Consider the following 14005-nt stretch of genomic DNA (forward strand, 5'->3'; position numbering starts at 1 on the left):
GGAATGAATTGAGAAGGATCAGTGAATGTGTCGGAAGGGGCTGTGTTTGTGGTTAGGAGAGGAAAAGGGACGGGAAGATTTAGAAGATAAGCAAAGAAAAAAGAAAGAAAGAACCGGGAACGAAGTGATGATGTGGACCGGAACAGTTGAAGTAAGAAGTGGGAGGTTGATGATGGGAAAGACAGTGAGATGAGTGGGAAAAGAGGGTTAGACGATACAAGATTGAGTTTTAAGAGAGAGAGAGACGAAAGACTTGACTTCACTACCTCCCCGTCGTACTGCAGCAGCGGCAAGTATGTCTCAGACATCGATGCGTCCATTGTTCGCTTCTCCCAACGTCCCGACATCCCAACGCTCAACGCTCAACGTCTGTGCAGCGCCAAGTTCCTGTCTTGCCTTGTTTCATTCCCCTTGAAGCTCCCTTACTTGGAATGCTGCTTTGTTTTTGTTTTGTTTTGTTTTGCTTTGTATTGTGCTTCCATCGTCTCTTGATTCTGTGCATTTGGCTTGAACGCTACTCGGCAGGGAAGTAGTGCAGTCTAGTAGTCGTAGAGAAAGAAAGCCGATTCCGGCCCTCGAAACACTCTCCTGGTTTCATCATCACCGGGTCTTCCATGGTGATACTTCATGCGCCGAAGTCATATAGTATATGGTCGTCAAGTCACGACGGAAAGCAGGAGCTGAATGGTGTGAAAACAGCAGGCCCTTTCGCTGTGGTCACTGTGGTCGCCATTCTCAATGACGTTGATCCAATTTCGGTTGGAGTTGGTCGGGCAAATGTTGGAAGAATTTGTTGAGGTTGAATTTGACTTTCAGCGAGGTGAGGTTCCTTTGTTCCTCCAGGCAGAAGAGAACCTGTATTCTGTGTCGATCAGCTGACTTGTTAGTGAAAAATCTCTTTTCAACTGAATTACGTGCTCCTCCATCCTGGCCATGCTGGTGCCTGTTAACAGGCAAAGACCATTCTCCTCTGCCCTACAGCGCGGGCGGGCAGGGCAGCATGCAATGCAAGCACTGCGCCTCCCCCAGATCACCACTGCAGCTGCACCTGCACCTGCAGCCGCCCTCCACCACTGGTCTCCCCAATCCTCCAGGGCAACGGGCAGTGCCCACACCCACTGTAAAGTACCGGTACTTCCCGTCTTGCTGCACCACTAGGTTCCTTTTTCAGCAGCCACGCAGCCGTAAGCCAGTGCAAGCCGGTAACTCCCGCTCATGATCCTGTCCTGTGAGCCACCGTCGCTGGTACCTGTCGATCTGCAACAGCCGATCACCTTCAACCCAAAAAAGAAAAAGAAAAAGAAAAAAACAAGCCTTTTCCCTGCTGCTTGCTTACCTCTAGGGAACTGCACCGATAATCATGCAGATCAAAAGCAATTCTGGGAGTTCTAGTCTAATTGTCATCTTACACTTCACTACACTACACTACACTACACATCTACACCTTTACGGACCGACCTTTCCGCCGTCGCTTTTTGTACCTGACTTGACTCAAAGCGACGGTCTTTGAAAGGACAATGGACATACTCTTTCAATTTCTTTGACAGATCCGACAAGCCTCGGCTCGCTCACTCGCGCATTGTTGTTATCTACCTGAACTACCCATCTTGTTTGTAAGGGAATCTTGTCAAGGCAAGGCAGTAAAACCCGTTGTTTTATGAGCATCAATATCAGACAATGCTATCGCTGACATTGCGTGGTCCCACTTGGCTTTTTTAGCGAGGAGCCTCGGGAGATATGGGAGATTTGAGTGAGATTTTGGGGAGGGAAATTGCACAGCAACAGTAGCATAGCAGTAGTAGGTAAGGTAATAGTGAAGGCAAACATTCTCAAATTTGCCCTCATTTCATTCCGCACCCATTGGTGCCCGGATGACCTCATGGCTACTCTCGTCAAACATGCACAACCACAAATCGAGTGCCGCAACCGAGAGAGGCAGCAGGCATCATGAACACGAGCCACCAAAAGCAAGAACATAAAAATAGACTTGGAAGAGGGGGAAGAAAGATTCAGATTCGGGGGAGGGGGTATATCAACTCAGCAAGCAAGCCTGTTCTTTTTCGCCAATCGCCAGTAAACCATGCGTGCGCGCGTAAATATATCCTGCTACACTCCTCCTTTGTCATAAATCCTCCCTCTGCTTCTCCAAAAAGCTACTCCTCCTTCAAGCTTTGAAGAATCCCCTTTCCTCTCTCCGTCCGCCCGCCAGCCTCTTGGGTATCCCCATTATCGCTCTTCTCTGGGTAATAAATCATATTCATTCCATACTCATCAACAACGTGTATCCAAGACAAAAACTTGCTCTCCCCAACAAGTCAAAAAGCACCATCAAAAGAAGAAGAAAAATCGTTGGGTATCAAATCTCACGGCAGAGGCGCCAGAGTTTGCCGCCACAATGGACCGGCAATCGAAAGAGTGAACAGGATTAATGGGCACAAGTGCCCAGAAAAAGTCCAGCCAGCAAAAAAAGAAAAACGCCAAGAAGAAGAAGAAGAAGAAGAAGGAAGAGAAGACCATTCCGCGCGCAAGTCCCTGTCTGTATGTTTGTGTCCATGTGTGTGTGTGTGTGTCCCCTTTCCCCGTCAATGTGAAGTGAAGTAAACAGGGGGGCGCCGGCCCTAAACACCGGCAGCGTCGTAGTGAAAAATGCAAAATGCATGAAACAAGAAGGGGTATCCAAGTAGTATTTGGTCGTTGCATGGGTTCGTACGTGTTCGTTAACCGCAAGCGGTGAAAAAAAAAAAGTTTGTAAATATAAAAGGGGTTTTTGTTTCGGGGGAAAAGGGAGGACAACGGGGGGAACTCGACATAGGGAACTTGCGACAAAGGAAAATGTGTGGTCTGGTCGGTTTTCTTCTTCTTCTTCTTCTTTTTTTCTTTTTTGTTTTTCTTTGTGCTGGAATGAACGAATGAAAGTATTAAAAATGTGCAAAAGCTTGTAGCCAGTAGAGTTGTAAGTGGGCTGTTCTCTCATCAGAGGAGCAGCCCTAACTCTAACGTGTGAAGGTGAAAATATGAACATTGGTGTACTTGTGAAGACCAAAAAGTTGGTTTGTGTGGTGATGAACTCCGACAATGTGCGCCAGAGCCGCCAGATGATGCGGCGTTGCATGTTCCTCACGCCAGTAAAGGCTAGGAAGCATGCCAAAAACGATGAAAAAGAGCCGAGGTGATGTTTCGCATCGAAGAGCTTGAGGGCGTTTGTGGCAGCGATGTGGTGTGACAATATGCTTCATCCGTCGGCAACAATGCGGCCGACGAAACTTGAAGAAGCTTCCTCCTCTCCTCCCCTAGTCAAGTGAACCGCCATTTTAAAGCATCACGGCAGCAACCGCACCGGCCACCATGGCAACAGCAGCGCGCGACAGACCACCCATGCCACCGACAGCGCCGTTGGTCGATTGGGTAGGCGCGACGCTCGCAGTGGCGACTGGGGCATCAGAAGAAGTGGTGATGGCGATGACGGGCGACAGCGTGGGCACCGAGAAGTGCGTGTTGGTAGTGGCAAGGACGACGGTGCTGTTGCCGCGGATCGAGGTGATGGTGGTCACCTGGGGATGCGTCAAGGTGACCGTCTTGGTGAGGGTGGCGGTGCTGGTCATGGTGGTGGTGGACAGGTCGGCCGAGACCATGAGTGGGAGGGCGGCGAGGACCGCGAGGATGGAGGTGGTGAACTGCATTTTGTCGGATTTTTTGGTTTCTTGGAGATCGATTTTGTCCTTCTGCCTTTTTTTCTTGCTCGTTGCAATTGATGCTGTCAAAGCTCGTCTTTGGATAGTTTCCCTTTGCGCGCGCGTGTCGGTACGTTTACAACGTAAGGTGTGTGTATGAAAGTATCGGTGAGATGTTGTTGTTTGCGACGGGGCTGACGACGACGACACGATGATGATTCGTGACTCGTAAATGTGGTGGTGGTGGTGTTATTAAAGAATGACTGGCCTGAACACTCCAAGTGTAGTATTCAAATGGCGGAGGGAGATATTTTGATTTGCTCTTGAAGAGATAGGACTTTGCCAACGAAGCCTGTGGGTGAGCAGATAAAGTAAGTAGGTATGTAAGAAAGTGGAAAGAGGAAGGGGGCGGGCAAGCATGGGTTCAAGAGGAGAAAAAGAAATTGTCTGGATCCATGCCCAGTCTGGGGTTCGGTCAACTAGGCGACGACCAGGTGCCGGTATGGGAATGGCGCGCATTGTTGCGAAATTGCCCTTTGTTGACGCCAAGGTACCTGGCCCTTTTGGGCAGCCACAAAGGGAAGGTCATGGCCATCAATGCAGGAACCGCCTTGTCTGATTGGGCCGAGGCCAACAGACGGTCTGTTCTGGCCAGGTACCGAATACCACCAAGACAGGCCCCGTCACGGGCCAAGACGTTGCAAAAGACACCTCGCGCCGGAGGTATCAGGCACCTCATTTCCAAGGGGGAAAAGACACAGGAAATTGCGTTGTTCGTTAGCCGCCTTCTCTCTCTCTTGTTTCCCCAGAATTTTCTGATCTTGTTGGTTTTTTGTTGTGAGACGAACATGGTCCGTGGGCAAGGGCGGTTTCGGGCCACTTGCCCGGTTTCGGGCCTACACCACAATCTATTGAAACATACGATGCCGGCGGGATGCCACTATTTGCGCTTTGTGGTTTACGCGAAAGGAGGAATGCGGCAGATGTTACCGTGCAATGGGCGGCATTGTTTCTTCTTCTCAATTCTCATTGTTGACATTCAATTGTGAGAGTCTGGATTCCCGATTTCCATTTGCCAACTTGGGGGTATTTGGCGATCACAAACTTCTTGTTTCCATGTTTGTGTTTTGTTATCGTTGATCCCACCTTACGACACCATGATGATCCCAACGGCATCAAGACCCAGCGAATAATCACCGACAGAACCGCAGAATCCACTGGTGACGACGTCGGTGGCGTGAGTATGTGGGTGGTTTGGGGGGGAATCTTTCCGCCTCCAGCACCCAGGCACGTGCCAGGGCACCACAAGTGTAATTTGCGTAATTTGGTCGGCGGCAGGGAGTTCCCGTCGGTGATTTGTTGCGTGGGTTCAGTTTTCTCTGAACTGGCGGCATGATGCGGCGAGGTGGGAATCGGAATCGCTTCCAGGTTCGCTTCGTTCATCGTTGCTGTCGGGCGTGTGTTGCCCGTCCGGGCGATTTCTCATTGGTTCGATGAATGGATGAGGTAAGAAAAAGTCGGGAAAGAGACGATGAGTGGTACCTGGCGCTAAACCGTTTCCAGCTTTCCTTTCGGGAGACAAACCCCATGCATGTCCCCCCCCCCCCCTCCATTGCGCAATTCCACACCTCTCAAAATTGAGTTTGGACGGTGAAGAGCCGCTCTTGTCAAAAGGAAAGATCTCCTGCTCATCATCGTTACTACCTACTCACATCGCCGACCATCTTGCGACCGTTTGGGCATAACCCTTGCTTTCCATCTCCCCCCCGGAACTATCATCCACCACTGCACCACACATCTGATCATCCCTCAACGCATTCCCGACACATCCTCTGAAAATCCACCCTGTGAGATTGGTTCAGACACCCTTGTTGACTGCTGGCAACTGTGTACATCCAGATGGGGGAAAAAAAGCTTGTTTGGGCATCCGTCATGTTGATCACTCACACAGTCAGCCAGACCCCCATCCCGATTACATTGCGAACTCCATCTAGATCGTGGGGAGATATATCTTGCGGTGTGCGGCAGATGTAAGAAAAGGGGAAATGAGTGTGAAAAAACAGTTGATCGGGTACGCTCGCCTCAATTGGCTTCATGTTTGACATGCCAACAGGAACCATGAGGCAATTACCTAAGGCTGGATGATATCGTTGGTTACAACGTCCGAAACCGTGGAGACATACATGCTCCTTTTCCCCTTTCCTTCGTACATACCCTGTGCACCACAGCAGTAAAATTCTGTGGTTTCTGTGACACAAAGCTGGGACCAGGCAGGGCATGTCCGTCGGCTGTAGCATCGCGACGGAGCTTCCAGCAAAAGCATGATCCGACACTGCAGTCTTCCCGTCCCCATACGGACGGACAGCTGCATGTTTACATAGGCCATCATCAGCAGCCACAAATCGTATGGAAGAAACTGAACCTGCATGCAGCGTTCCGTGGGATGCAATCATCAACGAAAACGCTTACAGTACTGTTGGTTACATACATACTAGCAAGGCTTTGTTCTTTCTCGCGAAACAAAGCCACAACCACGATCCCGAAGCCCCTGTTCGTTATAGCCAACCCCGGTTCTTAGCTTGCAGTGGTCCTATCCGCAAAACGCCCGAAACCGCAATTCCATCGCGGTAAAGAAATTTCGGGCTTGAAACACAGGCCGGAAAGAGCCGAATGTGATTTGTATGTAGGTGAAACCAACGGTGGCTACGATTTGTCGCGGAGAAGCGATCTGATTCGGTTCGTTCGCTACCTATGCGAGAAGCTTGGTAAGTGTAGTATCCCTAGGGTACTTGCCCCGTTCAACGTGTCAGCGCTTAGTAGTTCTATACCGACCTCGCTAAGACCGAAAGGCGCGGTGATGAACGGATTATGCCGTTGTTGAATGTGAGCAACCAAACGCCTTGTAACAAATCGACAACGAATTGTTGATAAGTAGGCCAGGCAAAGATATGTGATATGTAGCTTTACTGATTACTCTGTGGTATCATCCATTGCTGGGACCAAAGCATCCCAACAAGCTGTATCAAAAACCGCGGCGCCTTCAGAACCCAATACACCGCAGCCAATGCTGTAAACCCATAACTCCATATCCCAATTATGCTGGATATCCTTTGTAGCAGAACCCAAACCCAAACTCCGCGGATATGTCTTCCTGACCTCCGAAGGTCCCGTTCTTCCGCTTCCCGTCCAATTCCTCCTCTTCATCAAGTCGCCCGCCATCGAACCCCAACCTCTACACAACTAACAGCTCTCACCCTCGCCCCGCTCCCCTCCTCTTCCTCACTCCCATCCTCCCCACCACCATCTTCTTCTTCTGCCCTCACAATATCATCCACCCCCTTCACCGTCCTCGTCCTCAACAACACCATCAGGTCCCGTTCCCTCGTGAAGAAACACCCCACCTCCACTGCCTTCTGAATCGCCCTCCCCGTCGCCACCAAAACCACATCATCTAGCGCGTCTTCCACCGGCCCCAACCCATTCCCGCTTCCTCCCTCTTTACTACCTCCACTAGTGGTATCCAGAGCAGCTATCCTTGCCGTTAGGGGTAAACCCTTGGTAGACTGTTGTCGCGACAGGGACGATCGCGACTCCAATCCTTTGCGCACGCGTTTGACGAGTGACATGAATGGTGCGTTGGATGTGACTTTTATAATGAGCGTGTGGGGCGCGCGCGGTGGAGGGCGGTAGCCATCGATGTCGGTGGGTGTTGTGGAAAGAGTGGAGGAGCGGGAGGTGTTGGAGGAGGAGAGGCGGTGGGAGAGGGGGGCGGGAAGAGGACGCTTTTGGATGCGGGAGCCTGAGGATGAGAAGAATGTGGGTTAGTACTCTGGTCTGAAGTCATTGAAGAGCCGGAGAGAAGACAAGGGAATGGGGCGAAGAGTGGAGGACGCGCGTACCTTTGGGGAGAGGTGGCATCTTTTGGTCGGGCCGGTTAGGCAGCGGTTTGGGTGTTGTTGATGCCTCCATTGTAGCTGACTGGGCTGAGGAGACTGCGCGCGACACGATTCGAGAGTCGAAGAGTTGGTGAGAACAGAAAGTTGCCTGGGTTGATGCGCCGGTTGTGTTTTTAAACTGAAATCGCTGAATATTCCAACAAGAGTCCTGAGATTGATCCACGGTATGTAGTCTTTGGGCTGATGAGTCTGTGAAATGCGGTTCCTTGTTCGAATGGGCGCTGTCGACACGATTGATGGCAAACAAGATGGCCAAACGGGTTGTTGCGATGATGGATGGACAAATGCCAAATCAAGAAACCGTCAAGATTCAAGAGAGTGGGGTCACCTGCAACCCCAGATTCTCCTGCCGCTTCACCGCCTACTGTATGCAGTTTAGCCTGCTTCTGTGGCCGCGAAGCTCCCCCACTTGGCTCCATGCACACCAAGCATCCGTCATTGTCCCAATCATTGCCATGGCGTCTTCAACTTGTCCAGCAAAACAACCGAATAGGCAGCATCTTATCATCCAAGTATCCTTCTGGCCACCACACGTTGACCATCCGATAATACCAGCCAGATGATGGATGCCTGAATCAACAACACGAATCACCAACAATACCCTGCCCGACTATCACCAACCATGTCTGTCGAGATCTGGCCACCTATTGCGCCCCATCAGCTTAAAGCCGCCGTCGAGACATCCCAAGTAAGCATCCATCTTCTGCATCCGAGCTTCATTCTACTTGCGATACCATGGCTGTAGACATTTGTGAAGGCTGGGAGCTAATCGACTCGCCCTTTGTGCGCCCTCCCCCTCGACAGAAGCGCGAACTCGACTGGCTCGTCCAAGATCTCCGCGAAACCCTCACCAACGTCAAACATGGTCTCGAAGACTGCTATGCCTTGCTTGCTCCCATAGACCCGGGCAGTACCTTGGTACTCAGCACACCACGGAACGAGATCGTCAAGGGTCACATAACACGAGTCGGAACACGGATAGTCAAGGGGGTTAGTCACCATCACCAGCCTTTTCCCCACCTCCTCAGCTTTTGGCTAACAGTGTCATGACCAGACCATCCACCTCCGTCTACGCACTCTCCCCCAACAAACCCTCACCATCAACCCCGACCACCCAATCCACCTCGCGCCGCTCGTCACCTTGCACACTCTCCTCACGCACTCCCTCGACCTCCTAACCATGACGCTCTCCTTCACGTACCCGACCGAGTCCGATTCCGCGTCCGCCAAATCACCATCACCATCATCATCCTCATCATCTCCCCAACTCTCCTCCGCCGCGTTTCTCTCCTCCCAACTCCGTCTTCTCTCACAATCCATCTCCGAATCCATCGCCATCCTCAAAGGACCTCCGCTCGTAACCGCCGCCGACCCCTCCTGGACTACCCGATCCATCGCCTCTTCACATTTTGATCCTCCCCTGACAGCCGCCGCCGCGTCAAATCATGGTCTTGGAGCGACATCAATACCACCTATATCGTTCCATCTAAGTATCCAAGAAAGCAGCATAGTCCTGTGGCTGCGTAGTCTCGAAGCGGCCGACGCTCCTGTAGGGTTCGGGACCAAGCTCGCATTCGCAATCGGTACCGCACGCAGACTGGAGCATGACGAAGCAGATCGGGTGTTTGGCTTCTGTTGTGGTGGGGAGGGACATGGGGGTCCTGGAGGAAGTCCAGGGAGTATGATGCCATCAAACGGAGGCAACAATAACACGACGAGGTCTACTACGCAGAATACAGCAGCGGGAACGGGGGCGATGGGGCAGCCAGAAGTGGACGTCTACGTGAGGGAAAAGGTTCGGGTGGAAAGTGCTGATCCGAGTTTGCTGTCTCTTGCAGCGAAACTGACGGCTTTGGGACACACGCTGGGTTTGGCGAGGAGGAATTTGGCGGCGGTCATGGGAGAGGAGCTGGAGGATTAGAGGGCCCGACGGCTGCTGCTGTCCGTGAGGGGGAGTAGTGAGACTTGTTTCGGGTCGGACGGGACGGGGGAGATGGAAAGTGTTTATGCAAGTCGGTGGTGTTGTTGTTCGCATTGGTTGGAGTTGGATAGGTCGTTTTATACCAAGGGGTTCATGTGTTGTTTTCGGCACTGTTGTTCGTAGTCACAGTCTCTTGGGGGTTTAGCAGGCGCTTCGTTTATCACTAGTATGGTAGCTTCTCGAGAATGGGTACAAATACGATTGTTTTTGTTTATCAAGTTCCAGACATGATCGCTGTATTCGCCTAGCTCGCTAAGACTCCCGCTATAACAAAGGACAGCATTTACACATGATCCCTAATTATCCTCCAGTTCCAATAATTCGTCCGTCTCTTCACTACTTGCCCTCAAATCCTACCTAATTCCAACCAAATCTCCTTGAAATCTCTCTTGACCCAAACCTCTGGGCTCACGCAACAGGACTCCAAGGCATGGGCACCAAAATCCGGCTCTTCATCGTCTGAATCAGCGGCACAGTCTTATGCACCGTCTCCGCCCACCCTTTAATCGCCCAACTCTCCTCCCTCTGCCTTCTTCGTTCCTCGAGGTCGGCAAATTGCCACAAGTGATGCACCGTATTCAGGTCGCCAATCTGCACGAACCAAGCCCCCACTCCTTCCATGACTTCCCTTCTAGCCTTTAATCCTCTCCGCCAGTGCGTCTCCCACTCGAGCAAGTTCCCCGGGTGTAAAGTGTAGGAGCGCAACTCGAAAATACCGCCTAGTTGACGTGGGGGTGTGGTAGGCCAGAAAGAGAATTCTTGCATTAGGGAGGTGTGTCGCTTGGAAAGGAGGGGAGCGAGCCGTTTGGAGAAGGAAGGGTAGGCGTTGGAGGGGTGGGAGCTGAGAGACGAGAGAGAGGAGTGCAGGCCTGTGTAGCGCTGGTATTCCCAGATGTGGACTGTTTCCCTTTGTTAGCATTTTCTCCAATTACCGAAAAAACAACCAAAAACCAATACGGGAAGAAGACAGGAAAAAAACAAAAAGAAAAAAAAAAGGCGAATGAAAAAAAGTGACATACCAAACGTATCAACATCCCCCACCTCCCCCCGCCAACTCCCCACCAAATGCACTCGATTCTCCGGATCCTGCGCCCACTTCGGGTACCACTCGCCCACTAACCCCACGTACTCATCCACGCATTCAGGCTTGACTTGGTCAAACGTGATGCTGTGCACGTACTTGCCGCGCGCTAGCACCTGGCTGAAACTCGCTTCGAGACGGGCATCCAGTTCCCTTCCTTCTTTGGTGCCGTAGATCAAGTTCGTAAGGGGACCAGCTTTGCGAGGAGGTTCGTGGGCGGCGGCTTCAGCGGCGGCGAGTTGGGCTGCTTCTGTTTGTTTTGTCACAGTGTCAGATAGAGAAGAACAACAACAAGAAGAGGAATTGGAGAGGAGCAACAATGAAGGGAGGCATGGATGATGACGCACTGGCTTCCTGTTGTCGCTTTTGCTCTGCTAGCTGCTCACGAAACAACTTTTGTTTGGCGTTGAAGGCTTCGACTCCGTTGGGCTTGATGTCGGCTAGAGAGGGGGTTTTGGAGAGGATCGTGGGAGTGGTGGAAAAGGGCCGGACGACGCCGCATGGGGGGCGCAGGGCGCGGAGGGCGCGTCGTGATAGCATTTTGTTTGGGTACTTGACTAAGAATGTTGTTTGTTGTCAGGAGAGAGTTCGTGTTCGACTGTCGTGGTTGTAAGTGGTGATGCTGGTCAAATGCGACAAGTCACCGGCAGTCGGGTTCGGTTCACGGTCGGTTGTATCTGTTACGTGCAAGTATACCTGGGGTATGTATACTTGTAGATGTATTGCTCCGTGAAATGCGACTGTTGCGAAACAAAGGATGGGGGCAACCGCGAAAGTCGTTGAAATGGGTCGATATGGTCAATTCGATGGCACGACCCAGATGTGGTAGTGGTTTGATTCCGATGTTGGACAACGTCTCGTCTACCAAAAGGGAAGTGGCAGATCGGGCTGTTGTTTGTTCGTTGTGTTTCCTTTTTGGTTCCTGAGAGAGGGGGAAGCAGCTTTGAGAGATAGCAGTTAGCGTGCGGGGAAGCTTTCTGTCTTTTCTTGTCTTCTTAAGTTGCAAGCTAAAGACTGGTAATGTACTGCGAACAACGAGGAGGAGACAAAGTTTGGTCGGAAAGATGGTCCGAACCAAAGGGTAAAGACTGGAGGGAGGGAGGAGATCAAGAGTTATTGGATGGGCGTAGGCTGTGCGACGATGGCTTCAGTTCCCAGGGTAGCAATGAGGTGTTGTTTCCCCGCAGATTGATTGACTCGGTCTGGCCTTGGATGTGTGTGGGATTCTGTATGTAAACAAGAAAAGAAAGGGGGGAGTTGTACACTACCATAGGTACCAAAAGGAAGAGGTATGCGGAATATGAACAAATCTGGATGAACAGACAATCACTTGTTTACGGGGACAACACTTCAGATAGTTTCACTTTTCGGTCAATGATTCAGGTCGCTCATCGTCGACTTTACCGTGTTGCCCTGTTTCCAAGTGTTTACCTAGGTAGGTACATAACTAAATCCCGCTCAGACGATCAACACCGACATCGATGCCCTGGAAGTGCCCTGAACCCAATGCTGAAGCGAGCACTGGCGACCTAGACCAGGCAAAGGGAGAGGAGCTGCCCCTGTCCGGTTTGCTGTCCAGCAGGGTCCTCGAACTCCATTGCCGTTGACTTGTCCACCAATGGAATCTCTCCAAAGCAGGCAGCTCCAGACGGCCCGGGGACCCTCCCCGCAAGCAGGAGTGCGGGGTATGATGTCACGAAATGGACCTCAGTCGTTTGTCACTGACGGAGAAAGCTTTGCACGTGTCGTCGAGCGTGACATGAAGCACGTACCACCTTCCAGTTCTTGGCCAAGTCCAAATCAGCAACCATCATTTCATGGATCACGTGCCTTCTGCTACCTTTTAGGTATTTAGTGGGGGATCCCGGCTGAGATTTGTCCTCCATTCCCTTTCCAGACTAGACTAGAAATGACCATCCATGCTTCAAGAGCTTGGAGCTTGGGCCTCTGAGCAATTATTGACACCTGACATTCCAGGCACCATCCGACATTCAATCGGCCGCGGACGGCAAGCTCACGAAAAACGCTCGCCTGGAACAGAGCCGACCCTTCTTCCGTCACTCTTGAACAAACCCACTCCCGGACTTCAACCCAGTTAGCCCGCAAACTACCGTCAACATGTCTTGGTTCGGCGTCACCCCCCTCAAGAAGTTCCCCGCCCCCGTCTGTATGTTGCTGTCCCCGGAGTCCCTTTTGTCATCTCAAAGATTGTCTGCTAATGCCTCTGTAAACAGTGGGGCCGATGGCTCCCTTCTTCGCTGCCGGTATGCTCCCCGCCCGCGACCTTTAATATCTCCCGGTCCGATTGCCGAATGCACCGACGACATGTCCGACCACGACTATACATGCACTGCGACGACAAGGATAGATATTGGAAAGTAGCAAAGAACTGACACGGCGCAGGTCTGGTCATCGCCTACGGTATCAACTCTCTCCAGGGCGCCCTCATGCAGTGTACGTCGCGAGCTTTCCTACGTGTCCCATCCGGTATCTCCGACTGACCGAATAAACAATAGCCGATGAGTGGAAGAACGACCCCCGCAACATCTACGCCAAGAACAAGGCCGCCACCCACTAAGCGATTCCTTTGAAAGAATGGAGGCGACGGTGTGATGATGCAATAGACAACACGAACAAGACAGCTTCTGGCAGACCCTAGACCTATCGAGAACCCCAATAACCCCCCAATGGACCGTTATTCCCATCATCAGCAGGAACTGGCGCCAGTGTATTATAGAGGGAGAAACATGAAGTGACGTGTGTGTCGGATGTTGAATGTTGTGGTTCAACGCAGCCGTGATTTGCGCCCATTGACGATTTGAACAAGAACAAACACCAAGAACGATGCACGAAGAAGAGGTGGAGAGAGGAGTAAACGTGGAGAGACGGTGGATGACAGGCGAACCCAACACATGGCACAGCAAGTGCGTGCAAGATTCGACAGTGCGCTTCCACCCATACCTCAATCCATTGACCATCGGTGGGGAATACCACAAGCTTCACCACCAGCAATTGCCGGCAGACGCGCTTCGGCGTGTCGAATTCGCATTCACATTATTTGCCCCATTGATATGGATGTGTTCTCACTGGCATAGAGCAACCACCCAATCACGGCCCAGGTTGAGAGATGCTTTGGGTTTCAAGGATGCCTGGGAATAAACAGAGGTTACATCCTTTTGTTTTTGGGGAGTTGGGAATGTTTAATTTGCGTTGTGAATTATATGCATTTAAGTCGAATGTGAGGGAGTCGCAGGCGGGTGTCTGATTTATCGGCTTAGCTTAGGTTGAGGTAACGACGTCATATATGAACCGTAGT

The 14005-nt window shown here is 51.5% G+C and overlaps 6 protein-coding genes across 7 annotated transcripts; 2 read left to right on the plus strand and 4 right to left on the minus strand.

The window, feature by feature from the left end:
- Positions 1-1993: 1993 nt before the first annotated feature.
- NCU16306 (hypothetical protein) lies at positions 1994-2938 on the minus strand. The gene has a single exon (XM_011395024.1). The coding sequence runs from the start codon at positions 2698-2700 to the stop codon at positions 2329-2331; it is 372 nt and encodes a 123-aa protein (XP_011393326.1). The 5' UTR covers positions 2701-2938; the 3' UTR covers positions 1994-2328.
- Positions 2877-4040, minus strand: NCU08090 (hypothetical protein). Its single transcript, XM_960128.2, has one exon. It carries the CDS (start codon positions 3678-3680, stop codon positions 3312-3314), a length of 369 nt encoding a protein of 122 aa, XP_965221.1. The 5' UTR covers positions 3681-4040; the 3' UTR covers positions 2877-3311.
- A 2514-nt stretch (positions 4041-6554) lies between these two features.
- NCU10622 (hypothetical protein) lies at positions 6555-7897 on the minus strand. Its single transcript, XM_001728007.2, has 2 exons — positions 7571-7897; positions 6555-7470 (listed from the first exon to the last, which is right to left on the minus strand). Exons 1-2 carry the CDS (start codon positions 7638-7640, stop codon positions 6875-6877), a joined length of 666 nt encoding a protein of 221 aa, XP_001728059.2. The 5' UTR covers positions 7641-7897; the 3' UTR covers positions 6555-6874.
- Positions 7898-8086: 189 nt separating this feature from the next.
- Positions 8087-9808, plus strand: NCU08091 (the record flags this gene model as incomplete). Of its 2 annotated transcripts, none has more annotated exons than XM_011394886.1 (3): positions 8087-8315; positions 8432-8617; positions 8682-9808. In XM_011394886.1, the coding sequence occupies exons 1-3, from the start codon at positions 8250-8252 to the stop codon at positions 9546-9548; spliced, it is 1119 nt and encodes a 372-aa protein (XP_011393188.1). In that variant the 5' UTR covers positions 8087-8249. The 2 variants fall into 2 exon arrangements, with proteins under 2 accessions (XP_011393188.1, XP_011393187.1); XM_011394885.1 differs by having other exon boundaries at positions 8274-8617; positions 8682-9306; positions 9466-9548.
- On the minus strand, positions 9795-12104 carry NCU08092 (nipsnap family protein). Its single transcript, XM_960130.3, has 3 exons — positions 11037-12104; positions 10628-10939; positions 9795-10507 (listed from the first exon to the last, which is right to left on the minus strand). The coding sequence occupies exons 1-3, from the start codon at positions 11227-11229 to the stop codon at positions 10017-10019; spliced, it is 996 nt and encodes a 331-aa protein (XP_965223.2). The 5' UTR covers positions 11230-12104; the 3' UTR covers positions 9795-10016.
- Positions 12105-12607: 503 nt separating this feature from the next.
- On the plus strand, positions 12608-13637 carry NCU08093 (hypothetical protein). The gene is made up of 4 exons (XM_960131.3): positions 12608-12856; positions 12924-12953; positions 13093-13143; positions 13206-13637. Exons 1-4 carry the CDS (start codon positions 12808-12810, stop codon positions 13265-13267), a joined length of 192 nt encoding a protein of 63 aa, XP_965224.1. The 5' UTR covers positions 12608-12807; the 3' UTR covers positions 13268-13637.
- Positions 13638-14005: the final 368 nt, after the last annotated feature.

Source organism: Neurospora crassa, linkage group I (genome assembly GCF_000182925.2).
Source record: "Neurospora crassa OR74A linkage group I, whole genome shotgun sequence".
Lineage (NCBI taxonomy): Eukaryota > Fungi > Ascomycota > Sordariomycetes > Sordariales > Sordariaceae > Neurospora > Neurospora crassa.

Coding starts and splice junctions, on each gene's coding strand:
- NCU16306 (XM_011395024.1), bottom strand. CDS start 2,700: ATGCAACGACCAAATACTACTTGGATACCCCTTCTTGTTTCATGCATT.
- NCU10622 (XM_001728007.2), bottom strand. CDS start 7,640: ATGGAGGCATCAACAACACCCAAACCGCTGCCTAACCGGCCCGACCAA. Junction 7,471..7,570: donor GATGCCACCTCTCCCCAAAG/GTACGCGCGTCC, acceptor TCTCATCCTCAG/GCTCCCGCATCCAAAAGCGT.
- NCU08093 (XM_960131.3), top strand. CDS start 12,808: ATGTCTTGGTTCGGCGTCACCCCCCTCAAGAAGTTCCCCGCCCCCGTC. Junction 12,954..13,092: donor GGCTCCCTTCTTCGCTGCCG/GTATGCTCCCCG, acceptor GACACGGCGCAG/GTCTGGTCATCGCCTACGGT. Junction 13,144..13,205: donor CCAGGGCGCCCTCATGCAGT/GTACGTCGCGAG, acceptor AATAAACAATAG/CCGATGAGTGGAAGAACGAC.
- NCU08092 (XM_960130.3), bottom strand. CDS start 11,229: ATGCTATCACGACGCGCCCTCCGCGCCCTGCGCCCCCCATGCGGCGTC. Junction 10,940..11,036: donor AAAGCGACAACAGGAAGCCA/GTGCGTCATCAT, acceptor CAAAACAAACAG/AAGCAGCCCAACTCGCCGCC. Junction 10,508..10,627: donor GGGGGATGTTGATACGTTTG/GTATGTCACTTT, acceptor AAAGGGAAACAG/TCCACATCTGGGAATACCAG.
- NCU08090 (XM_960128.2), bottom strand. CDS start 3,680: ATGCAGTTCACCACCTCCATCCTCGCGGTCCTCGCCGCCCTCCCACTC.